Raw genomic sequence first — 25,662 nt, 5'->3', positions numbered from 1 at the left:
AGCTGAAACAAGAATTTACCATCACCTATTTCTATATAAATCATTGTCAAAAAGATAGTTAATGTTGACACTGTTTCCTGCATCAAAACAATAAAACAAAAGTATGCACAATCTCTTTTTTGGATTTCATTTCAAGGTCCAATTAACATCCTTTATCCTGATGAGCAAACATGATGCAGCAGTTCATTTCATCCACTCAAGAGTATAGTGACACACCAACTCACTACAAGTCTAATCTTGTATTGTATTGTTTGTTCCATAAAAATGTTTGAGTATCATATAACTATAAAATTTATGATACGCTATATGTAATGCAAAAATTTTTTTATGATAAGATTGAGATTATATAACATTATATCAACTTTTACGATGTATATCTTTTGATACCTTTGAAAAGTATCTTTATGTAATCAGAGCATCATTTTTAGATCCAAAAATTATTATCAAGAAAAATTATATTATTCTTATCATCTATTTCTATCTTTTCATAGAACTACTTAAATTGGGTTCAGGAAAATTAAGAGAGAAATTATAATATTTTAACTGCTATGATATGCGTCTTTAGCTTTTGAAAGTCATATTTATTTATAAGCGAGAGTAGATACATTATTAAAAGAGTTTCTCCCACGAAAGATATCTCTTAATGAATCTTACTTTAATTAAATTTTATTTCTATTAAAAAATAATCATAATCAAAATCCAATCATATCAATAATATATCTTACCTAATTAAATAGGATTATATAGTCTAACATATCTGACCAATCTTCAAACATATATGACTTCAATCAAGCATATGTCATAATGCATAGTATATATATACCATCAAACATATAACATAGGTAAGTCGACATCATCAAATATGCAATATTTTTGCATATGCGATCGAGAATAAGCCCAAACAGATTGGAGAAAGTACAACTCAAGTTGGCAATCTTATCTTCCAAACAAATGGGACAATGAACTTAATATTGCATTGTAATCAATAACATCCGATCATTCGTTTGTATCAAACCAATGTAGAGAATTAAACAAGGAAACAAGGAATCAAGAAACGCTTCTCTCGATCTTTCTCTCTCTTCACGAGGCTACTGCAAGTAGAAGGCAAAGAAGGAGAGGGCGGCGGCACCGACGGCGGCTCCCATGGAGGGGGTGATCGCGAAGGACGCGCTGGCGGGACCAGGAGCCGGGGCCTCAGCTGCCAGGGCTGTGGCGGCCGATGCAGCGGCGACGAGGACAATGCAGGCGATATTTGTCATCTCCATTGCTACCGGCGGAAGAGATGAGAGGGAGAGACTTATTCTTTGTGGCGGGTTGGGGTTCTCCTTCTTCTTTGCTAGCCTGAGGAGGAATGGCGGATGGGGAGGGGGCGATTTATAGGGCGTTTCGGTGGTTCGCATGGTTTGTCGGGGTGGTTAGAGGTTTCATGGTCACTGCGTCATGTGAAGGCGGGCTTTACGTGCTGTTGATGTGCATGGGAATCGGTCATGGTCAATATCGTTGACCAGGCCCCAAGAGTATGATTCGTTTCCCTCAACGCCACCTCTGCCATAGATAGCCTTCCCTTCTCTCTACCCAAAGAGCAAGCATCTCCCATGGCTTCACCATACTGCGGCCTTCCTCGAATCCACTTCTTGTCCACAAAACCTTACAGGAAATCAATCAGATCAGCGCCTTCTCCTCGCCTTTCGACGCAACAGGAAGCGCCATCGAGGAAGAGATGCCTCAGATGCGGAGAGCTTTACCAAGACAGTGACAACTCCCCCACAGCTTGCTCCTTCCATGGCCACACGACAGGTACATGCATCGGATCTGTACTATTCCGTTGCAGAGGTTTGACCTCGGTGCTCGTGGGGTGCAGGGGAGAAAGGGCTGTTCTCGTTGGCGCCGCCGCATCAGGGGATCGACGGGGAGTGGAGCGACAGAAGCGGCGTGATCGTCTACAGGTGGAACGCGAAGGAGAACAGGCCGAACACGGGGAGCGCCAACTGGAAGAAGAGATGGAGCTGCTGCGCCGAGTACGACGAGAACGCGCCGCCGTGTCGACGGGGGCGGCATGTCTCCTACGACGACGGCTTCACCCTCTACTGATTTCCCCTGGTGATCCACCATTACGGCACTGAGTGGCTGAGACTGAGAGTATCGCAAGCCACCTTATCCGATAGAGGTGAAGGAAATTACAGGTAATTAATTAATTAGACGAAAATTACGAGTAATGATATCATGAAATGTCAAATTGCTGACATTAGTCCACAACCGTCCATCCGACTCTTCATTTGATCTCAATCGTCCGTATATGGATCAAATAAAGTGAACGGTTCAGATTAAAAAGGTGTTTATAACGTTTGCGTTCCTCCCGTCTTCCGTTGCGTTGGTCTCTCGTCCGTGGAAGATAGAAAACAGGGCCTACCCGCCTCGTGATTCAATATAGAAATGGGCCCCGCTGTGATTCCATGCGTCATGTGAACTCACAAAGCAGGTAAGAAAGTCGGTAATTAAACTGGTAGACCAATGCGTTCCATGGTATTCTTGACCCAACGACAAGTAACGAGGACTTAAGATCCGACGCTTATGGGTGTTCTGATGAGATCTGACGGTGAGCATACAATGATCTCCGCAGACGCACGTACGTGCGCTACTTCAAATAATCATGAAGAATCGCCTCCGCGCGCGCGCTGTTGCTTTTCCTATCGCCTCTCTGTCTCGTCTCCCAGGAAAAGAGGGGAAAGGGGGAGACGCTTCGGAAGGGTGAAACCCTAATCCCATGTGGATTCTTTATTGATTTCGAGTAATCTTGTCTTCTTTTTTCGTATTCTTTTCATTTATGTTGTTACCGATCACAAGATCCGAGCGGATCGATCGACTTCTGTGGCTCTCGTTTCGGTAGATGTATGTTTTCTCCTAGGGATGGCCATGATCTTTGATTCAGCAATCCGTTGGTTTTCGTGTTTATATTTGATCGATCCGGATGAGGTGGGTATAAATAATTGTTGTTTGCCTGTAGAAAACTGTTCGATCAGGTAGGTCTGCAATGTTTTTAGGGCCGTCTTGTTCTATGTGTTCGATTTAGTATATGTAATTAGATCTCTTTTTCCGTAAGGTTTGTAGGTTGTCTCATGGTTCTTCAATTTCCTTCTACATGTGGCTTTTGGGATCCTGGGTTTCTTAGATTTGTTGGCGTTTTAGATCTTGAATCTTGTAGCTTCTGTAGTGATGACACTTCTCTTGATCTGTTGTTTGCATTCTGTAATCATGAAACAATTACATTCTTGATCTGTGTTCTGGTTCTAATTTCTTCGCCCAGTGACCTTCGAAGTTCATTCTTTCTTTATTGCTGAAATGCCACAAAAGACAAATGAAAATGACAATGAATTTGGAGATATTATAGTAGTGATATGTTGCTTGAATGGTTGACATGTAGGTCATTTTGTCAGCATGGCATGGCGAAACAGGGTAATTACCCGACTGTCATGCAGAAAGTTGCTTGTCAACTCCACCTCAGGTCCACCTTTTCTCGAGAGAGGCTGCACATATGGGGTGTTTCAGAAGCCATCGATGCAGGTGTGCAGTTATTATGAGCTTCCCATTGTGACATCTGCCTAACCTGTTTTTGTCCATGCTCAAGCAGAAAAGGCGTTGCGAGCTTTGCTATTGATTTCCCTATGGGAGGAGTTTCTGCTGTTGTTTCAAAGACGGCTGCAGCTACTATTGAACGTGTGCTACTGCTGATCGCCTCCTTTGCCGGAACAATTAAAGATGAAGGTGCTTTGTCTTTGTGGAGAGGGAACACAGCTAATGATGTCATTTGTTATTTTCCCACTCAGGTAAATGTATACGTGGTTATGTTATGTGTCATATGACCTCCGGAGAAGCTGTCAAGTAGCTGTTCGACGATGCTGGCGCGAACAAACTCCGTGCCGTAGCTGGTTCTGGTGTTCTTGCCGGTTACGACAAGCAGCAGTTGATTGTCTTCAATAGTTTTCGGTAGTGGGAGCTGCTTCCTACATTTCTGTCAGGTGGAGTTTTGCTCACCAAAATCTTGGTTAATCTATGATTATTGGATACTGCTGCGTTGCAGTGATGTTCGCAATATGTTGCCTTTGTTCTACGAATTCCTAATTTTATTTTTTTCCTTTTCTATGGGATGACAATTGACAAGAGATAAAATTACTTTTGCAATGCGTTATTTTTCTCTCATTGTACGTTATTACAATCATGATATTTTGAGCAGGATAAATTGACACATTTTTTGTTAGCAATTGAATAGATGGCATCCAATATTTGCATAAACTGTTCGAGCCTGCTTACAATTGACGCATGTAAAGCTGTGGATCATAGGATGCAAAGCATAGACAAGTTGCGGCAATAAGATACGATCAATGTAATTAGTCGTCAGACCACAGCTGTACAAAATCGCCTGTAGATGGGTACTGGGGAGGATAGATAGTTCTCAACAGCAATTGCCCGGCACAAGTGAAATCCACAAAGCCAGGTTGATAATAATCTGCAGTAACTTTCAATCGATGAAATCATTGGCAAAGAGTTTGTTTCAAGATTTTAAGCTCAACCCGGCTTGAGAATCAATCAGACCATGAACCGGAAATGAAAGCAGTCAGGCTGCAACTTTGGATCAGTCAACTCAAGAAAACCAGGTGTTGAGATCCAATGGAACAAGTGTGCAGCAGGTTACCTAGCAGTTTGTTTGGTCATGAAGCTGGGGGCAGGGGGAGGGGAAGGTTGACATAAAGCCTCCTGTAGCTTTGATTTCAGCAACCAAGGCCACTTATTATGCTGCTAAGCTCGTCGATAACCATGGCTGGCCTGGCATATGATCCTGCAAGGTTGATGGCATGATACTCCAGTCCTTTCCATTCCGAGATCAAGGCAAAATGTGGGCGTCTGTACATGCTGCTGATAATTTCAAGAACTCTGGTGTTCTGTCTTGCCGCAACCAAGTGAGTTAGACCAGCACCGTGCGCCCCGATAACGACCGAAGCTTCCTGAATAGCCTGCAGTTGCTCTTTCACGTGCATATGCGCAAAGAGACCATTCACAACATTTATTTTGCATCTCTCTTGGTTGGCGGCCCAGACCTTTATTGCGTCCAAAACCTCCTGCTCATTGCTTAGCCTAGATTCGACTTTTCCACTATGACGTGGGTGCGCCAGATAGTCTTCACGACGCACAAAAAGCACGTTATGACTCACAGATGACTTCCTCGGCAAATCTTTCTCCACAAGTATGCCAAAAGCTGCCATCAGCATCTCCCCGAATTCAGATAATCGGGCAGTTTTTTTAACATCAGGGTCTTCACGGACATCACTAGCAGACGTCCCACGGCAGCTTATGTGTTCTGTCAGCCCTTTAAACAAAGCTGTTTCATAGCCCAAAGGCGCAAAAACTGCATGTCTAAAACAAACTGGACTTGAGAAGTTTTTAGCATACCTAACACTAGAGAAAAGTGCTTCCCAAGTTTCTTCCAATGGAGTCTGTTAAAATCACCAATGCAAAAAGGTTGATTAATTATCGAGAAGAAAGCAACAAACATCATTCAGAAATGTAAGATACTCCAGACAACAAAAGGAGCAAAATAATCAAAACTGATCGTAGAGAAGCTACCGGGTAATGTAAAATCTCATGCTGAGTTTTTTTAACAATCATGGATAAAGGATACACAAGTATAAACTAGAACATCCTGCTCATAAATATGAGAATAAGAATGCTTTCGAACAAACACATCTCAATGAGAATGTCCTTGTTATATGATTCATTATCATAATGAGCAATAAAAACATCACATTTGTACAAAGACATCATCCACATGCAATTCTTTAGTTTACCTGTACTCTTTGGAATTAAGATTTGGAGATCCACTAGTATATTTGGAGACAATTATCCATGATTAATTTCACATATAGAAACATATTTTAGGTCTTGATGGAGTATCTTCTGGTTTGTTTTTGTGAACTGATGCAGAATAGTATCAATAGAAGATGGAAGAACTTCACTTTTTGACATGGGATAAGAAGCATGAGGAGCTTGTGATGTAAAGACACAATGTTGATCCACAGCAAGAAGGAAAACACAAATCCAAACTCACTCCAATTCCTACAATTTGTACCTAGGGGCCTGCTCACCAGAGTGGACTTCCACCAGATTCTACCTTATAGTGACTGTTCCTCTCTCACTACCTCGGCAGCATATGGGCTTGAGACTTCGAAGGAGCTTACAATGATTTTGTAGGCATTTAGGTGCTTTTTGGATGTTCAAGGGAGCCCATGGCCTTCTATGACAATGTCATGAATTACATCAACAATGGGATGAAATACCAAAGGGTATCCTCTCATCCCCCATCTCTTTCTGGCCCTGACTAGAAATCTACTAGAAGTGAACCTAGATCCAGATCCCATCATTTTGTTCCCATTATTTTGGTCTGCCACATTCTTAATCAAGTCAGCGTTTATTTGAAGCTAACCATAATTTTTATTGTGGAGGGTAGGATGAAATTGACTTTGGTATATTCATTGGACAGGTTCTTAACTCAAAGAAACAGAGTGGTGCAGACTCTCCAATTATATTGTTATTGGAACTCGGCCCCTGTATCGAAATTGTCCATGGAGGTTCCATTTAGTATACTTAAGAACGAACAGTCAGATTACAGTTAGATCCCCCAGATTAGCAGAAGAGAATCAGAGACATGAATGAGTGAGGAAAAGGCTTAAGAAAAATATAGAAAAAGGAAAAAAAAAAAGAATGCACATGAAATAGTTTGGCAGAATATCTTACATAATATTAAAATACACAACAGAAAGAATATAGCTAGTATGAATTTATCGCACATAACAGAATACAAAGTAAAATATAAATATACACAACTCAATATAGTGAATATAAACCTAAAGATATACATATCAAGTTTTACCATTATTTACTTTTTTCCTAGTAATGTCATTCTCAAAGAACTGCCACATAAGGAAAGTGATAATGAGGTGCACACCTTGCAATGACCATCGACAAATACCAGATTAGGACGATTTGGCACGCCAGTGACTCTAGAACTGACATATGCACTATACCAGTCGGTAACTGTGTGAAAAAGATTTGCATACTCAAAACGTGTCACTAGAACTGTTGGTTCTTCAATCCACTGTAAACAAAAGTAACAGTTATATCAATTAAGTAAGATGTAGCTGAACAAAGATATAATAACTTAACCAAATGACTTCCTGAATATGCAGTAGCATGAATGTGTATGTTAGTGCACCTTGTATAATAATAATGCATGAAATTCATCGCTTCCCTGAGATCTCTATGATTATTCATACATCAACAATCATAATACAATTGTTCAAGCACAAGAACCATATGAAACTTCCATCTTCTAAACTTTGGTGGAGAATATGGTGCTGTCAATTGGTTTGATTGCCCGAAACAAGCATTCATTTACTGGGAAACAATATCTTACTGCTTTGAATGATCTCATTCCAAAGAATGAGATGACATGGCAGAGTTATTCCTCAACAGTAGGAGCTCACAGATAAGGTTTGCTACTTTATTTTCCCTAATTGCATTAAGAGTGATTTCGGAATGTTGCAAAGTAGAATTTTTCAGATGCGATATTGATTTCACACTTTGGCTTCATAAAATTGAATCAGACATGTCAAACCAAACTCTGATAACTCAAACAATAAATAATTTTGATGCAAACAAGTTCACTTGGTGAGTTTAGAATTAGCATCGTCCAATCTGACTTCAAGTATACTTTCATATTCTTTTGAAAGTATTCTCGTTGTAACTTTTAGTTGTTATTTTATGGTGTTGCTATAGTCTTGAGTCATCTTGGCATTATAAGTACCTATGCTAGGCATAGTTAAATCTGGAAAGTTTTCAAGTGATTAGGATTTGGATTTGAGGAGTTCTAGAAGTCTGTTTAGAGAAGATTTTGTGGAATAATGATTTTTCCAAGAAAGAAGGTTCTTCCTTCTTGTCTTAATTTGTTTAAAAGCTCCAAGTTTATAAATTTGAGTCAAACAATTAACAAAATATGTAATTATTTTTTTTGTAATAAATGTTAATTATTTAAATTTGTTGGATGGCCTAATCTCTTCTGTCTCTTTCCTTGTATTCAAAACTTGTATAATCTCTATGTATCATAAATTTTTCTGATTTTAATCAGATTCACTTTTATCTAACCTGAGCCCAAGACTAACACTACTAGTCATCCATGCATCATATACCGTCAGTTTGATATCACATTGAATCATGTTTTACTTTTTATATTCTTACCTCCTAAATTCTCCATTCCTTCCCTTGAAACTCTTCTCATATTGGTGGCCAAACTAAATTCAACAGTCATCTTACCATCAGATAAAGCGTTTATTGCATCAGAACAGATGTAGTACATTTGAAGTCAAACATAGCCACTCTAATCAACAGGCTGGATACTTAATTAATAGTGTCAACCCAGGCCTATTATTACTGGAGCCCTAATCCCATCCAAACTCTCTATGATTTCTCAACAATGCAGTTTGAACAGAGCCAGAGATGACCTACTTCAAAAAGATGTCTTTTAAGAATCATAGAATATAAGATTCTGAAACGTTAAGTTTGTAAATGTTCTCAGCAAAGACTAGGGTGATAAGAGGACAGTCATGCCATATGAGGCACTCTAGGCAGGTATGTTCTCGTTTCAATTATTAGCCATTTCGTTATACTCACTACCATTTGTTTTTGGTAGCATTTTTATATCTGAAAAGCCTATAGTTTTAGTCTTACAACCAAAGCAAAAACAGGAAACAAAGAGTGCCTGGAACAAGGAATTATGTGAAATGATGAGTCAGAGCAGCAGGTTGACACCGTAAGTCTTACTCTTTCTATTGATAAGCCCTCATCTATAGTAAGGTATTAATATCAATCTTCACATTAATTTATGAACATTTATGGAGAAGCTAAACATTCCAATTACTCTTCTTTAACTGAACAATAGGTCCAAGGTTTACAATATCAACCCATACCGCTCAATACTGGTGGTAGGTATCGGTCCAACAAGGGTCTGATATGTGGACCATCCTCTATCGGGCGGTACCATAACCTGATCCCACATCGGATAATACAGAGTTTGTACCGATCGATAGTGGTCAAAATCTGACCGTTATCGATCAAGGGCTGAGATCGTCCTATTTCAAACGACAAAATTGATCGTTTGAACCATAGGAAAAGGTTTTTAAACCCTTTCCTCCACCATCCTTCAACCCATATCACTCTCTCAATCTCTTCAACTCCCTCAAATTCATTTTCACTTACATCTAATAATTCAAATAATTTTTTTGTAGATAATTCAACATTAATAGAAGGATGGTTCAAAATGTACAACGAAGCTATTCTTCCAAGCTCGAAAAAGATATATCACTATTATTTTTTAATTTAGATTATTATTGTTAAAACTATACTAAATTTATATTTATTTTCAACTTAAAAACCATAATCTTTTTTTCTTTCAGATGTTTTTAAAGTTATTTTTTAATTTTTTGGGTTTGCAGTATCGACCCGCACTGACCATTGGTCGATATATCATTATGAACCGAAATTACAAACTTTAAATAGGTTATCTTAAAACAGATACATGAACCCAAGATGGTACACCCTAGTATACCGCATACCGTACAGACCAATGGTCGGAAGGATTGAAATTACAAACCTTGAATAGGTAATCTTAGAACAGATACATGAACCCAAATATCTTACCTGCGTGCAATCCAATTGTTCATGGCCGACCACCCGCATGGACTCCATGAGCGCCCGCATCGTGTGGTACTGCACCGCACCATGCGGCAGGTACTTCTCCAGGAACCCCTCGTCTATGGCCCTCTTTCCATCCCCGCCGCCGTCGCCACCTTCGCTGTCGATCTGGAACGCCCCAGGCTGGTACCTGGGGAGCTCCTCCTCCTCTCCTCGCCCGATCACGGCGTCCAACCCCTCCCCACCGTCAGACATTAGGATCCGCGCGGGATCCATCCGAATCCGACCGCCCTCGCAGACGGAGCTCCTCAGGGTCTCACTGTAGTGGCACCGGAACCATCCCCTGCCATTGACATCGGAGGGGGAAGAGCGGAGGACGTCGACGCTGCGGGAGAAGCCATGGCCGAAGTAGGCCTCGCAGGATCCGAGGGGCGGAGCGGGGGAGGGCCTCCAAGGGAGAAAGGAGGGGAGCGACGGCCATGATTTGAGGGTGGATCGGGCGTTCTTGTGGCGGATCGCTAGGGTTTCGAGGGGTAGGAAGGGGTCGGCGGCGGTTGGACTCCGGTTAGGCGGGTGGAGGAGGAAGTAGACGGCGAAGGAGGCGGCATTGAGGGCGAAGAGGAAAAGGACGGTGCGGGCCAGCAGCCCTCGCCGCCGCCGACTCATCTCTCAACTCGGAATGAGACAGGACGCGAGTCCCGAGACTAGGACGAAGCACATCACGAGAGGTCATGCTTCACAAGAGAAAACCCTTCTCCACGTCCGTTAGTTACCCCGCACAGTGGCCGTAAGGTGGGGCCCTTCGTCGCTTCTCACAGGGTAGAACGGCATACTCGCAGAACCCTTCTACGCGTCCGTTACTTACCCGGCAAAGTGGCCGTAAGGTGGGGCCCTTAGTCGCCTTTCACAGGAGTAGAACGGTATCCGCGGAGGTAACGTCCCTCTCGGGGGAAACAGTATAAGAAATCATCGAACGGGAGTCGCCAACCACGTCACCGATCGAGTCATATCGTTGACCATGGTAGCAGAAACGACGTGGCCTTGCGCGTGGGCCCGTGATGTGCCACGTCAGCCGGGAGGTTTTATCGGTTGATTTGGTCTGGCCTGGAAACGGTGTTCTTGACCACAGAAAGCAGAGGTTTCTTTTATTTGATGGATTAATATTAATCCTCTTCTTTAAACAATTGATTACCCAATAAACGGGTGTTTATCCCGAAAAGAAACGATGACATGAAACGATAAGCATGCAACGTACGAAACCAGCAGCCTGACGCTTCCTCCCTCTCTATCTATCTATCTATCTATCTATCCTGTGGGAAGGGTTTGACGTGGTGGTCTCTCGGGCGCAGGGATGCGTGAGTGGCTCGCAGGCTGCCCATTATCCCTTCCGGCCGATGAATCCTCGAGCTGTGGCTGCCCTCCTTCGGATGATCCCAACCACAGCTCAATACTCACCCAGAGACGTATTTATCCTTCCAAGGACTTCTCCGCCGCAGGAATCCTCTTATCCGCCCACGTCGGGGAGAGCTCGGATTGGGACCCAGCTGACGCTTCCCTGCTCATTCGCGTGCGTCGCACCACCCCCCATTCTGTGCCCTCCCTTCATATACAAGGCTAGGCTTTTCCTCTGGCCTCACCTTCTCCTGCAAATCCGGAGGTGGACGAAGGGTACGCACACACGCTCTCTCTCTCTCTATCTCTCTCTCTATGGGAATCCACACACAACACACACAGAAGAGGAATTCTTTTGGAACTCCACAAGTCTGTGTTTAGTTTTAGCTTTAATTTTCATTTCTGCATCTCACCGTATTAAGCTGTTGTTTTAACTGGTAAACTGGTTCTCTTAATCATATCAAATTCATGTCATCTTGGTGAGAGCCGATGCTGTACTGCAAAAAGCATTTTACTGCGGCCAAATCTTGTTTAGAACTTCTGTTGAAGGGTTCACCATGGGTAAATCATTTTCGTTGTTCACTTCTTGAGTATTGGCTACATAACTTCAGTCTATTGGCCTTTGGCTAATAAGTATATTCTCACTAGTTCAACATTGCCTGGTTTAGGTTAGAACTTGGAAAACACTGATGCAGTTGAAGTTTGGATGAGATTGGACCTAATATTAATTCCTTCAACCATGATTAAATCAAGCAGAGCAGTCTTGAGTGAGGCATTTTCTACTTATAATTCAACCTTATGTTGATGACTGATTAGTAGTAGGCTAATCTGGTTCAAGATTCTTGATTTGGATGAGTTGGAGGTTCCAATCATTTCTTACTCGAAATACAACCTAATGGAATCATAATAGCATAGATTCATTTATGTAGACAAAACAGAGTCACTGATATCAGCTATAGACTTTAGACAACCCACCACCTCTACGTATACCTTCTCATACTAAGATAGCTTATCTTGGATGGAGCTGATAGTATCATTTCCTAAATCTCAAATCTAAGGGACATAGTTATCTGTTTGGGCTTGATGAGTGTGGATTGAGTCCAGCTTAATTTCTTAATCTGTCACAGATGTTTGCAGCATATATTTCTCTTGTTTGTGCATGATGTGAATATCAAAGCTAAATGTTAGTACAATAGTTAATATTTATAAAAAAATGAATGACGAGATGAATTTAAGGTTGTGAAAATAAATTTCTTTATCCAGAAAAAAAATCTTTGTTGCTTCATGGAGTTTGATATTGATGTTGTTGCAAAGTTATGTATTCCTTTGTCCACATATGTCATTTGGTATTAGTTATATGTACTGTTGTCTACATGCAAAAATATATAGACTAGTAAATAGCAAGCATATTGACTTAATATAACTTTTATATGTGATAAGCTCATCAATGAAGTAGGAAAATCTTTTCATGTCTATCAGAAGATGCATACTTGGAGGAATCTTTTTCTGTCTTGATTGATGAATTTCTCGTTAAGTTGTGATTGTCCTAGATACCCGAGCTTCATTTCATAACTCACATCTACTGCAGTTCTTATAAAAATGGTTAATTTTATCAAAAAGTTAATGGAAGAGGAAAAAAGTTACACAAGTGAAAACTTTCTCTAAAAGCAATTCTTGGTTCATTTGTTTCTTTCCACTGGATACTATGACTCAACTTCTGTAAGTAAATTGGTAAGAGAACATACCCTAGAACATTGTCATTCTCTTAATGAAATCAAAAGCTCAAGAAAAAGAGGAAAGAAGCTTCTTTTTGTTAACTTGTTCTTCATAATCTTTGTCCTATATTCTTCTGTGATGCCCTTGCATAATTAAAATTTGTTGCTTGCTCTTCTTTTCTTGCATCACTAGAACAGACATTGCACTTGGTGAACTGAAGCATAAGAAATGAGAAAGAGATAAATATGCTTCATTTTCTCTTTTAGGTGGGCTTTGTTGAGTAGAGCCATCTTCTTTGTCAGGAAGTTTTGCCAAAAGGAAAAATGGACTTCTTCTATGCACCTGGGAGGAACCATCTCTTTGTTCCAGGGCCTGTCAATATCCCCGAGCCAGTGATAAGGGCAATGAATAGGAACAATGAGGACTATCGCTCCCCTGCTGTGCCTGCACTAACAAAGACACTTCTTGAGGACGTTAAGAAGATCTTCAAGACGACAAGTGGTACCCCCTTCTTGATACCAACAACAGGTATAGTTTTCTTCTCTGTTCTATGTCTAAGAAAGACATGTTTCATGAGATTTGCTACATGATATATGGTTTGCTTTATTTGTTAAGTGCTATTGGCCAATTGTTGTAGGTAGGCAAAACTATCTTCGAAGATCATTACCATGATTATATCCTACTTGTATTCAACTCTAGTATAGTTATTTTGTCCATAAATTTTGACTTCAGTTTCATTTTTGTGGTCTTCTTTTTGATCTGGGGTGAAATTCACTGTATAAAGCTTCTTCTGATAACTGTTCTTTGACTAGGTACTGGGGCTTGGGAAAGTGCACTTACAAATACACTATCACCTGGTGATAAGATCGTGTCTTTTCTCATCGGTCAATTTAGTCTTCTCTGGATTGATCAACAACAACGCCTCAACTTCAATGTCGATGTAATAGAAAGTGAGTGGGGACGAGGTGCCGATCTTGATGCATTGGCATCTAAACTAGCAGCTGATTGGTCTCATTCAATCAAGGCTGTTTGCATTGTTCACAATGAGACAGCAACTGGAGTCACCAATAATCTGGCAACTGTGAGGAAACTGCTCGGTATGTATAAGAATTTTCGTCAGATTAATTCTCCGATTATTGATTTTCATTACATATACTTTCCGATGTCCTATCTTTCCATATATGCCTTGGATGCTACCTTTTTTTCTCACAAGTTGGAGTTTTCTCACATTCTTCTAACGTGTTTGTTTTTATCATTTTGTCCAATTTGTGATCATATTGTTTCTTTCTTTGATGGTCTATATTATGCTGATGCTATAGCTTTGCCTTTGCAGATGAGCACAATCATCCTGCATTATTACTTGTGGATGGAGTTTCATCTATATGTGCTATTGACTTCCGCATGGATGAATGGGGAGTTGATGTTGCTTTGACAGGATCACAAAAAGCTCTTTCGATGCCTACTGGCATGGGAATTGTTTGTGCTAGTCCTAAAGCACTTGAAGCTGCTAAGTCAGCCAAATCAGTAAGGGTTTTCTTTGACTGGAATGACTACTTGAAGTTCTATAAAATGGGAACTTATTGGCCCTACACACCTTCCATCCAACTGCTGTATGGGTTCAGAGCTGCTTTGGATCTTTTATTTGAGGAAGGCCTTGACAATGTGATCGCAAGGCACAGCCGACTTGGAAAAGCAACAAGGTATACAAATAGTTGCAGTTGATGTATTATTCCTCAAGATTTTTTCTCTGTCAACTGTAATACCTTCAGTCTTTGTGTTTGTGGGAAACACTAGAAAACCAAAAGACTTGTTCAATTCAGTAATTTAACTCTTGGTAGTTGCTGCATTCTTAAACTATGATTGCAAAATTTCATTCTTTTGAAAGAAGATGAACATGCAGGCTTGCTGTTGAGGCTTGGGGCTTGAAGAACTGTACACAGAAGGAGGAATGGTTTAGTGATACTGTCACTGCTGTGGTAGTTCCACACCATATTAACAGTTCTGATATTGTGAAGAGAGCGTGGGCACGATACAATCTGAGCTTAGGGCTTGGTCTTAATAAAGTGGCAGGAAAGGTGTTCAGGATAGGACACCTTGGCAACCTTAATGATGTATGGCTTCCTTTCTTCCCTTTTTTATTTAGTAATATTGCTTCTCTTCTAACTAGAATCTTGTGTATGTGTCTGAATTTATGAAACATGAGGCAATTGTTTTCTTTCTAACATTTGTTGGAGGTAGATCTAGACTTAAACTAGGAAAATTAATGAATTTTCCTTATTTTGTTCCATTCTAATCTTTGGGTTTGTACTGAATTCGTAGTTTACTTTAGCAGTTTCATAACTACATAGTTCACTATCTTATGGTTGAAGAATTTACATATATATTTTTTCAATTGTTATGTGCTAAAGAAACAGCAAGTTCATAAATTTTTGCCTCCCCTGAATATTCTGCAGCCACCAATTTACGAATATGAATATAATCATTTCTGGCATGTATGCATTTTTATCTCCATTTCTCACAAATGTTCGCAAGACATTCAATAAAACTGTGTTTTTCTGATATCGGATTCTGAAAGGTACATTTTTCATTAAATTTCCTAGGTGACTCTTGCATTTGCATTGCTGCTAACTATTCCACTGTGAGTTAAGTAAGTTAATTGAGTTATGGCCTAAACCGACACTTGAGATCTAGGCTTCAGATCAGTTTTACCTGTCGTTCACTTTATCAATGGTTAGCTTCGCTGCTTGTGTCAAACTTGCTCCTACATCTTTATTTCTGATTGAGATATCTTGTGTTAGTTATCTTCAATTGAACTAAACTGAGTGTTATTCATTGTAATAGTTCATATGTCAATTAGAAGTGAGCTATGATCAATCAAAAGATAAGGTTAGGTGCAATCATGATACTTGATATCATTCTTGTACTTTATGGACTTGAAAATTCATCTAACAGTTTCAGATGCTAAAGGAGACTATCTTTACACTAAACTGATGGTTTATTTGGATGGTTTAGGGTTCAAAATGTTGCATGGAAGTTGTGAACTAAAATAGTTCTCTTTAGCATATAACATCATGTCTAGGCTGAGAATTTCTTTAGCCATGTAATTGTGTTAGACTAATGATGCCTCAAGGTCCATCATTAATGTGCTACATTATATCATATCATATGATAGCTGTTAGTTTGGAATTGCAGATTACTTTACAGCTAAACCGTAGTTACTGATTATATCAGGTAGGATTGAATAGTTAGCTGCTGAATTTATAAAGTTGAACTAAAGAGAGTGAGTGTGAATAATTTGAAAACTATGTTAGAATTGGTATGCAAATAGGTGATCTAAATAACATTATATTGTGTATCTTGTTACTATCTAGTATCTACTTCATCATAAGCATAAGGGTTGTGGTGTTTGCATGTTGCTGTGAACTAGATATTGTAGCATGTCATTCATTTTATCAGGGGGATGCCAATAATATGCTAAAGTTAGTATTTAGGGCAAATTGAATCCCGACTAACATCTGTTATTCTGTGATGAAAACTAAAAAATATTGTTTTATCACATGCTGCAGGTCAATGCCACTAATTTGCATGAAGTAATTGTTTATTCCAATTATAACTAGTTCAAGCATCTTGCAAAGATTATGTAGTTCAGAGCAAGGAATCAAGGTCAAGTATCCAAGAAAAAAATGAGTGGGAAGGCAAAGTAGCCTATGCGATTGATCCATTACTAAAAATTGGATGATTCGAAAGGGAAGAGTAAGATAAAGAGGAAAACTCACACAAAAGATTCTGCTAAAAGAATTCACAAAAAAAAACCAATAATTATTATTAGTAGAAAATATGATGGATTTAGTTGATTAAAAAGAATGCTAAGATAAAAATTCATGTACTTCTACTGGCAACAAAATCTTATTATTGGGACAGATTGCATTGTCCTCTAAAATCCACCATTTAATGATCTTGCGCATAGATTGTTTTCCACTGTAGTTTTCCCTACTCTGTTGCATTGCTCTCATGTGAACTTGTATACACTTTCATGGGTAGAACAGTTTCATACCAGAAGTTTGTGCTCTATAGGTAGGTAATGCAGCCAGTTGTTACTGTGTTTTGTTGACCATCCTCTTTTTGAGTTTTGCAGTTGCAATTGCTTGGTTGTTTGAGTGGTGTGGAAATGGTACTCAGAGATGTAGGATACCCAGTGAAGCTGGGAAGTGGAGTGGCTGCAGCGGCTGCTTACCTTCAGAACACCATCCCTATGATCTCTTCTCGGATATAACAACACCTTATCAATTTGGTCCCATGCCTGAACCAAGAAGCAACCAGAACAATTAGTGCTCTCTTTGGAGTCTCAGCCCTAAATGTATATTGGTAGATACATGATCCCTGTATTCCTTTGACTTTGCATAGCAGTAAATCATCTGTTTACTATATTTAATTTTGCTTCCTCATCAATTTTATGATGCATGAGTTCATAGTTGCTCAAGGACCCTTTTTACCAGAGTTACTTGATCTCTCAGAGATCTTTGTTCTAATACAGGTAATCCAAAGCCATAATTGTGGTGATTAACTATTTCTAAGTTGTGATTGTTTTAAAGGATTCAACGATGCTCCATTAAAGTATGTTTACATTTGAAGCATCAATCAGTGATCTTATTGTATATTAAACCTTCAGTTGTATTCAATAAAAATAGATGCATGCCATGTTCCCTCATCCATTAGTCTGATGTGAGTTAAGGATTTATATTTGACCCTCAAAACAATGATTCAGGGTTGTGGATTTGCATCGAGTCCCATGTGAAATTATTTTGGCTGAAGGCCTGCATCATCTTGAAAGAGATACCATTGGCATGTTCTGTAGTCACATGAATCCTTTGTTTCTGTGGTCACAGTGATGATGATTTAAGATCCACACTCAACCTCATGGCTCCATGGATTTTGTTCTTTTCTACAGGAAATCCTGAGTCACACAGATCTATGCATTGGGTAACATGAAGTCATGGACTCATTTGCTTCATAGACAAACAGTGATTTCTCCTAGGAAGAAATCCCTTGAGTTGGTACTCATCCAACATTCTACAAACATTAAATGAAACTTCATCATGACAAATCTAGAACATGCATGTCTAAAAATTGAGGAGCAACACAATTGTTCTTGATGAAACCTCTGATGAAAAAATGGATTTCTTTGGATTGAAAAGATGGTGAAAAAGATAGAATTAAACCACTGACAATTAAATCTTCTCATGATTTCTATTTTATTTTTTCTGTTTCTTTTACCTTGTTACTGAATCTTGAACCTTCTCTGCTGTAGAACAGTTCTCAGAGCCTTAAATTATGACATGAATAGAATGATCCACACCCTGTCCTTGTCTCATTCATACAGTCTTGTAAACTACAAGATCTAAACAACAAGATGTTGATGCTGCGCACAAATATGGATCCCACAACTATATGCGACTCAGCTTACTAAAACTCATTTGTAGTGCTCAAGATGCATCTGTTCTGGAACCAATCTCTCTCCGGAAGTGGCCTTCACGTTCTCTGCACACCTCTCCTCTTCCTTTTCAATGCAGAAAACACCCACCTTTCTTACATCCTTTCCTCTTCCACCAATTCAACTTCTCTCGATTAGTCTCTGTTTGTTCTTGCATTTGCCGTGCTGGCGCTTCTCGGCTGCTGACTTCCGTCTGTTCTGAGCCCAAATCTAATCTAAGCTTTCGTATTTTATTGCTTATCACGCAGGAAATCTTTCAAGTTGCCAGCATTTTGTGTCTCCGTTCTCTTATCCTTTCTTTTCGGGGTCTCTCATTTGCGTTTGTGAGAGAGTCTTCGTTTGTGTTCCTCGACATTAGTGGTTGGGTTGATACCTTGCCCTCTGTTTCTGCTCTGTTTTTTGTGTTCGTATTCTTTTTCTGGCTCTGTTGTCCATGAGCTGGGGGCGCCATGTCGTTGGTCACGGGAGCTCTCTCCAGCTCTAAGATGTTGGGTTTGGAGGACAGCGGAGAGATTGCTGAGAAAGGAGCGATCTTGATGGGGAAGGAGGGAGAAGAGGAGCAGAAGAGGGTAAACGGCCATGACAGTGAGGAAGCCGGAGAGGAGGAGAGGCTCAACAGGCAGATGAGCGAGATGTCTCTTTATGGAACTGAGGAGGAGGAGGAGGATGAAGAGGGGAAAGGTGCCAAAGGGATCGAGTTGGGTCCTCGGGTCAGCCTCAAGACCGAGATAGAGAAGGACAAGGTCTGCCTCCATTCTTCTTCCCCTGCTTTGCTTCCATCTGCTAACTCATCAGGCCTTCCTCTCTCGCTATGGCCGTGAAGTATGGGTTATTCTTACTGTCATCTTCTTGAATCGCTTTCGGGTGCAGGACGACGACAGCCTGAGGAGGTGGAAGGAGCAGCTTTTGGGAAGCGTCGATTTGAATTCTGTGGGAGGTAAGCACACTTCCTTTGCTTTTGTTTTATGGTGTTCCCTATAGTTGTTCCAAAGTGCCTCTTTTCTTACTCAAATTTAGTGCCTCTTCTTTTTCTCCAATCTTTCTATTTCTTGCAGAGGAATTGGTGGTTTGAGATCTTTCTCAAAATCAACTGTCTTTTGAGCTGTGCCTGTCTGTCACATTCTTTCTTCCACTACATATACCTTTAAGCTTCCATAAGATTCAGAAAATGATACATATTTTGATGACTGAGAATAAAATTATTTTTCTTGTTCTTTTTGGCATTCAAAGTTGTCTTTATATGTTGAGTTTCCTCTCTACTACTGAAGTTTTGAGATATGCAACCTGCATTGTTCCTTCTTTTTACTTTGGCTGGCATGGTGTTCCTTCATCTCAGTTTATCGATTTGTTCTTCCTAGAAAACTTGGAGCCAGAAGTTAAGATCCTGAGCCTTTCCATCCTTTCTCCCGGTCGACCTGACATTGTCCTGCCACTTCCTGTTGTCCCTAATTCCAAAGGTGTGTGGTTTACTCTGAAGGAAGGTAGCCATTACAGACTCAAATTCGCCTTTGCCGTCAGCAACAACATTGTCTCTGGCTTGAGATACACAAACACAGTTTGGAAGACTGGTGTTAAGGGTGAGCTTAATGTCTAACTACTGAACTCTTCTTGGAATTGAAATCTTGATTCTAAAAGCTTTCTCCAAACAATTTGGTATCGATGACTTCCATTTTCTAATACAGTGGAAAGAACAAAAGAAATGCTTGGTACCTTCAGTCCTCAGCCGGAGCCTTACACATATGAGACTCCAGAAGAGACAACCCCATCTGGTCTCTTTGCCAGAGGATCATATTCTGCAAGAACTAAGGTATCTGAGCCTTTTAGGTCTTTGGTGTATTCTTCACTGTAGCAGAGCATTTTGATATAGTCTCAAATGGTTTTATGTGTTTTCTGAATGTAATTAGTTGCTAATTCTTGATCTATGATGGAAATGTAATGTTGGATATCAAAAAAGTCATGTCAACTGGAAACAAAATGGTAGCCTCTGGATTTCCACCTTTTCTTCAAAGAAGAGAAAACAAAAGCCATGTCAGTGCCATTTTGGCAACTTCATTGATGCTCATGTCAACTATATGGGCACATCAGACCCATATAGGGGTGGTAGATCACCATGGAGGATGAACTGACAATAGATGCAAAAGTGCCATAACAAGGATTCAAAAAGAGTCTGAATACACACCACCAAGCTTACGGGTGGGTGTTTAACTGTATTTAGATGACCAAAATGGTAGCCTCTGGATTTCCACCTTTTCTTGAAAGAAGAGAAAACAAAAGCCATGTCAGTGCCATTTTGGCAACTTCATTGATGCTCATGTCAAGTTTATGGGCACATCAGACCCATATAGGGGTGGCAGATCACCATGGAGGATGAACTGACAATAGATGCACAAAGTGCCATAGCAAGGATTCAGAAAGAGTCTGAATACACACCACCAAGCTTACCGGTGGGTGTTTAACTGTATTTAGATGACCAATATATTGGATAAGTAGTAGAAATATTGAATCGTATGAAGTTTTATATCACTAGAAATCATCAGGACATGTTGGATCGCTGTCGTGACAGACCGAATTGTTCTTCAAAAAATTTGTTGAAGTTTCAGAGAAAGGTGCTGACTCTTTTGTTAAGCTGTTCAATTACTACACTCTTCTTCTAGAATTAGAAGTAATTCTAATTCTATTTTTTGTTTCTTTTAAGTAGAAACACTAAATTGTGTTGTAATCGTGGACATTTTGATGAGTTGCTTAAGCTGAACACTGAGACTGCAGTTTGCTTACTAAGAACTGAACCTTCCTGTATCAGTTTGTCGATGATGATGGCAAGTGCTACTTGGAGATCAATTACAGCTTTGACATACGTAGGGAATGGCCATCAACTGGATGAGAATGGTACTTCAGCAGCTTTGAACAAATCTCAGAAAATTACAGAAAGAAAAGGCTAAAAATAACTCATGAGGGAGAATTATCCATCAGTGTGCTTAGTGTACTCTTCTTTATCCTTGTCTTCTGTGATCTCTTGTTTCATTTCCAATGCCAAAGTGCAATTCCATTGCATCTGAAGGAACCCATTCCATTGTTTCAACATCATTTCCTTTTTGTGAGATTCAATCATCTGTATATTATTATTAGTTAATTGGTTTCTTCAGTGTGTTGATACATGCATGCCAGTTTTCTGTAGTGTTAGCCATCTTGGTTGGTTCTCATTAATTAAGTGCCTTTCTTTCATTTATTTTATGACGATGATGATGATGACGACGACGACGACAACAGTGTGGTTGTATATCATCGGGAGGCATCACTTATTTCATAGTGAAGATTTTGATATCTAAAGACTCAGAATTCATTCACCTCCCCTTTTCCTAATTAAGCTGCAATTTGTTGCACCTCTTGTTGGAGGTTGTCATCTTATATATACCGTTGAAGGATTTCACAAAGCACCCAAATTTGGCCTATTTGTCAAAATATATGAATATTAAGTGTTAGAATTTAATATAAATTGATTTCTATTTTAACTTTTTGGGATTAAGGATTACTTGGTCACAATCTTCATTATGATTTTGAAATAAATTTAAGCTTGAATCTTGTATTAGTCTCTCCCCTTTAGTTAATATACGCCATATATTTATAATTCTCTTTTCCTCTCTCACTTTACCCGTCATCACTTGAACATAATATTTTAACACTCGAATTAATTAGCACATCATTACACAAATGATAGATTTGAATTTCAACTCCATGTATAAATGTATGTTATTTAATGTAATAAAAAATAATTTTTATATCTTTTGAAAAAACATAGTGCGCATGTATTCATTCCCTCAACTCAATTAAGCGAAATAAGAGGTATAAATGTACTGTATTAATTTAAGAAAAAATAATTACATATCATCTCTTATAATTAGTTATCTTTAGTATTTAAATCTCTATATTTTTAAAAGTTATATTCGAATCTTTATACTTATAAAATTAAAATATTTAATTTTATTTCTCCTTACGTCGTTGACTCTGTTGATAGAAATATCACATGTGCTCAATAATAAACCCGATAATTTTTCAATCAATAGAGTTGATAGTATAGGAAAGAATGAGATTAAATTTTTTACTTCCATAAGTATAAGGATTTTAATATAACTTTAAAAAATACAACAATAGAAACATTAAATATAACTAATTATAAGGGATAACTTTTAATTAAAAATCATTTATTAATTCAACAAGTGTATGTGGCATCTAAAAAAAACAAAAGAAGGATGCTGAGCAATCGTGGGCCATGTGAAGAACTCCACGTTGACCGGGCAACCGACTATTTTGCAGTCATAGTAAAACGATATATTTGCACTCATCGTCCAATAGTTGCATTAAACTAAAGCAAATCCAATTAAAGCTTCTCTGACATCATGTGGCCTTCAGCTGTTGTGTCTGACACCATCTGCCCAATCAGGTCTGAATTCAGACTCCGTGAGAATTATTTATGGAGTGAGAGGTGAGTCATATAGTAATTTAGGATTTCTCCGTTAGAACAGTGGAATTCTTTCTAGCGGAGAGTCGCCTATATATATGTATGGTTCCGCTGCCTAAAGCTCAGCGCTTACAACAAGTTATTAGAAAGATAAGGGGTGTAGATATGGTCATTAAGGAAGAGCGAGTCCTTCACATGGTTGGAGGAGGTGGGGAAACCAGCTACGCCGCTAATTCCAGACATCAAGTTAGTCGTCTCCCTCGAAGTAGTATTATTAGTTGAATCTTCGGTTTACTACGTTGCTTTGTGTGCAGGAGAAAGCGATTTATCGAACAAAGCCCATATTGGAGACCGCCATAGCAGAGATGTACAGGAGGACGCCGCTCCCCGAGAGGATGGTCGTCGTCGACCTCGGTTGTTCGTGGGGTCCGAACACCTTTCTTGTGGTCTCTGAGGTGCTTGGCATCGTCGGTGACCTATGTCGAAGGCTGGAGCAGAAGCCACCGGAGATCCAGTTCTTCTTGAACGACCTCCCGGGAAATGACTTCAATAATGTCTTCCGGTCTTTGGAAAGATATGAGAAGAAGATGGAGGAGGAGAAGGGGGACCTGCTCGTGCCTCATTACGTTGTGGGCGTTCCCGGTTCCTTCTACGGGAGGCTTTTCCCGTGTAACACTGTGCACTTCTTCCACTCTAACTTCTCTCTCATGTGGCTCTCTCAGGTCGATCACTACTGTGCTTTCTCATGTCATGCATGCGGTGTTGCACTGAGTTGATGTTGTACTACTGATCATGAACTATGTGTCATAGGTTCCACAAGGTCTCGAGAGTGAGCAGGGTGTTCCGGTGAACAAGGGCAACATCTATATTGCGGAGAACAGTCCACCCCAAGTCGTGAAAGCATACCAAGAACAACACCAGAGAGACTTCTCCACGTTCCTCAAATCTCGTTACGTAGAACTAAGCATCGGAGGGGGAATGGTATTAACATTCCTAGGAAGAAGAAACAAACACCCAGCCAACGACGAGCTAAGCTATCTTTATGGATTACTAGCAGAGGCCCTTAACACAATGGTCTCACAGGTACGTCAAATCTTCACCTTACGGAGTAGTGAGAACAGTGTATTACTTGCGTCGAAAGGATGGTTAAAGAAGAGAAGTGACCCGAGTTATTGTTTATTGAGTTCAGGGAATCATATCAGAAGACAAAGTGGACTCCTTCAATTTGCCAATTTATGGAGCTTCGATGCAGGAAGTGAAGTCAGTGATAGAGGAGGAAGGTTCATTTGATGTGGAGAAAGCGGAGAGTTTCGAGTCCAGTTGGGATCCGTTTGACGACTCCGACAATGTTCTCAATGGGAAGAATGTGGCAAGCACTTTACAGGCAGTGATGGAGCCCTTGATTTCACATCATTTTGGGGATGCCATACCCCATACATTATTCTCACTAGTTGCCGATAATATTACTGCAAGGCACCTCCTAAAAGACAGATGCTACTACACCGTGTTAGTCTTTGCCTTGAGGAGGAAAGCTTGAAGGCCTGCATGCATTACAATGATAATTCGCTGTCTAGATATAAGAACACGATATGTTGATACTTATTTGCATGTCTCCTGCTCAATCAAAAGATATCTGACTCGATTTAGATCGGTCGAATAGAAGTGAGCCTTCGAATCAGTTTTACTTACTACGATTGGAGAATGAAAACAAATTGGCTTAAAGAACAGTAATAGCTTGTCGTCATGTCACCGCGGGACATGGACATTCGAGATTGGGTCCTTGCAGTTGGCATGATGGCTTTGCCCATCGACTTGTCCTCATCGAAACCACTATAACTCATGAGATGGAAGGTGAGAGTATCATTGTCAAACATTTATTTAGAAAGTGGGAGAATTTTTTTTAATGTGAAAAATATATACATTCTGCGTACTTTCGTTTTGGTTCGAGGATATTGATACGTTATATTCTAGGGCTACCCCCTACGGTAATAATTAGCAGTCATGTTAGGACCGATATGGAGCCTCACGATTGATATGGTACATCGCATCAACATGGTGCCTCAGACTCGAGTGGGATGACTGCTTGTCTCGCGCTATCCGAGGTCGTACGAGGTAGTGCCGTATAACACAAAGCTACTTCGGAAAGTTTGGAATGGCGCCGTGCAGTGCAGATTCGTGCAGGACAATCAGCACTCGCACAGTAGGTACGAGCCACCATATGAGGAGTCGACCGCTATTTACCGATCACATACAATCAACTCTCTTTCGCAAGTGTAAAAACCGACCCCTTGATCTGCATCAAAGGAGGCACTTCGGACATTCGATCTCTTTACCACACAATACTAATTTAAGTTTCAGAGGAGTCGAGTTGGAAAAACCCCCTTCCAACCTCGGCTTGTGTGCAAGAGCCCAATGATAAAGAAGTAGGTCACTCACCACAAATGAAGATCACATTCGGGAGACGGTGACAAATCGACCCGATGCTTGCTTCCATGTTGACAATCTTGCACATTCGAGAGATTAGATTGAGCCATACTGACACCTCGATCACGATGTAAGGGTTCATCAACAGATAGAATATGCTTGTATTTGTCTCTTACTTTTAGTAAAGAACCTCACTAAGGGTTTAATCAATAAAACACTTTGGATGGCTAAGTTAATATACTATCAAAAGTTTGTAAATATGAGAGTATTACCCGTTAGATGCATATGTCTAATAAGTGTTTGGATTTAATATGTTAATTTTTTTACTAATAAAATATTAATGACCTTATCAATACCCATACATATGTCTAATAAGTGAATATTTTTCTAAAAAACTTAGGAGCGAACTACAAGGAAGAGATTTGACCGATGAGAGTCATGATCG

General features: G+C 39.9%; 4 protein-coding genes and 1 long non-coding RNA gene across 8 annotated transcripts; 4 read left to right on the top strand and 1 right to left on the bottom strand.

The window, feature by feature from the left end:
* The first annotated feature begins 2,311 nt into the window (after positions 1-2,311).
* Positions 2,312-4,197, top strand: LOC135643232 (uncharacterized). The gene is made up of 2 exons (XR_010498177.1): positions 2,312-3,561; positions 3,629-4,197. It is a non-coding gene; the product is annotated as an uncharacterized LOC135643232 (long non-coding RNA).
* Positions 4,198-4,493: 296 nt separating this feature from the next.
* On the bottom strand, positions 4,494-10,479 carry LOC103992376 (beta-1,2-xylosyltransferase RCN11). The gene is made up of 3 exons (XM_009412049.3): positions 9,745-10,479; positions 6,998-7,147; positions 4,494-5,489 (listed from the first exon to the last, which is right to left on the bottom strand). The coding sequence occupies exons 1-3, from the start codon at positions 10,402-10,404 to the stop codon at positions 4,767-4,769; spliced, it is 1,533 nt and encodes a 510-aa protein (XP_009410324.2). The 5' UTR covers positions 10,405-10,479; the 3' UTR covers positions 4,494-4,766.
* Positions 10,480-11,248: 769 nt separating this feature from the next.
* LOC135584655 (serine--glyoxylate aminotransferase-like) lies at positions 11,249-17,278 on the top strand. Of its 3 annotated transcripts, none has more exons than XM_065161061.1 (6): positions 11,249-11,406; positions 13,113-13,374; positions 13,659-13,943; positions 14,180-14,546; positions 14,747-14,957; positions 16,982-17,278. In XM_065161061.1, the coding sequence occupies exons 2-6, from the start codon at positions 13,170-13,172 to the stop codon at positions 17,117-17,119; spliced, it is 1,206 nt and encodes a 401-aa protein (XP_065017133.1). In that variant the 5' UTR covers positions 11,249-11,406; positions 13,113-13,169; the 3' UTR covers positions 17,120-17,278. The 3 variants fall into 3 exon arrangements, with proteins under 3 accessions (XP_065017133.1, XP_065017134.1, XP_065017132.1); XM_065161062.1 differs by having other exon boundaries at positions 11,251-11,406; positions 13,149-13,374; XM_065161060.1 differs by lacking the exon at positions 11,249-11,406 and adding an exon at positions 11,605-11,691 and having other exon boundaries at positions 13,149-13,374.
* A 147-nt stretch (positions 17,279-17,425) lies between these two features.
* On the top strand, positions 17,426-21,473 carry LOC135643731 (rho GDP-dissociation inhibitor 1-like). The gene is made up of 5 exons (XM_065161063.1): positions 17,426-19,080; positions 19,208-19,274; positions 19,696-19,914; positions 20,020-20,144; positions 21,138-21,473. Exons 1-5 carry the CDS (start codon positions 18,787-18,789, stop codon positions 21,216-21,218), a joined length of 786 nt encoding a protein of 261 aa, XP_065017135.1. The 5' UTR covers positions 17,426-18,786; the 3' UTR covers positions 21,219-21,473.
* Positions 21,474-22,868: 1,395 nt separating this feature from the next.
* Positions 22,869-24,443, top strand: LOC135642012 (anthranilate O-methyltransferase 3-like). Of its 2 annotated transcripts, none has more exons than XM_065157759.1 (4): positions 22,869-23,001; positions 23,108-23,515; positions 23,604-23,876; positions 23,983-24,443. In XM_065157759.1, the coding sequence occupies exons 2-4, from the start codon at positions 23,159-23,161 to the stop codon at positions 24,328-24,330; spliced, it is 978 nt and encodes a 325-aa protein (XP_065013831.1). In that variant the 5' UTR covers positions 22,869-23,001; positions 23,108-23,158; the 3' UTR covers positions 24,331-24,443. The 2 variants fall into 2 exon arrangements, with proteins under 2 accessions (XP_065013831.1, XP_065013830.1); XM_065157758.1 differs by having other exon boundaries at positions 22,888-23,039.
* Positions 24,444-25,662: the final 1,219 nt, after the last annotated feature.

This window comes from Musa acuminata, chromosome BXJ3-7, assembly GCF_036884655.1.
Source record: "Musa acuminata AAA Group cultivar baxijiao chromosome BXJ3-7, Cavendish_Baxijiao_AAA, whole genome shotgun sequence".
NCBI lineage: Eukaryota > Viridiplantae > Streptophyta > Magnoliopsida > Zingiberales > Musaceae > Musa > Musa acuminata.
This window is presented reverse-complemented; position numbering and strand designations above follow the sequence as displayed.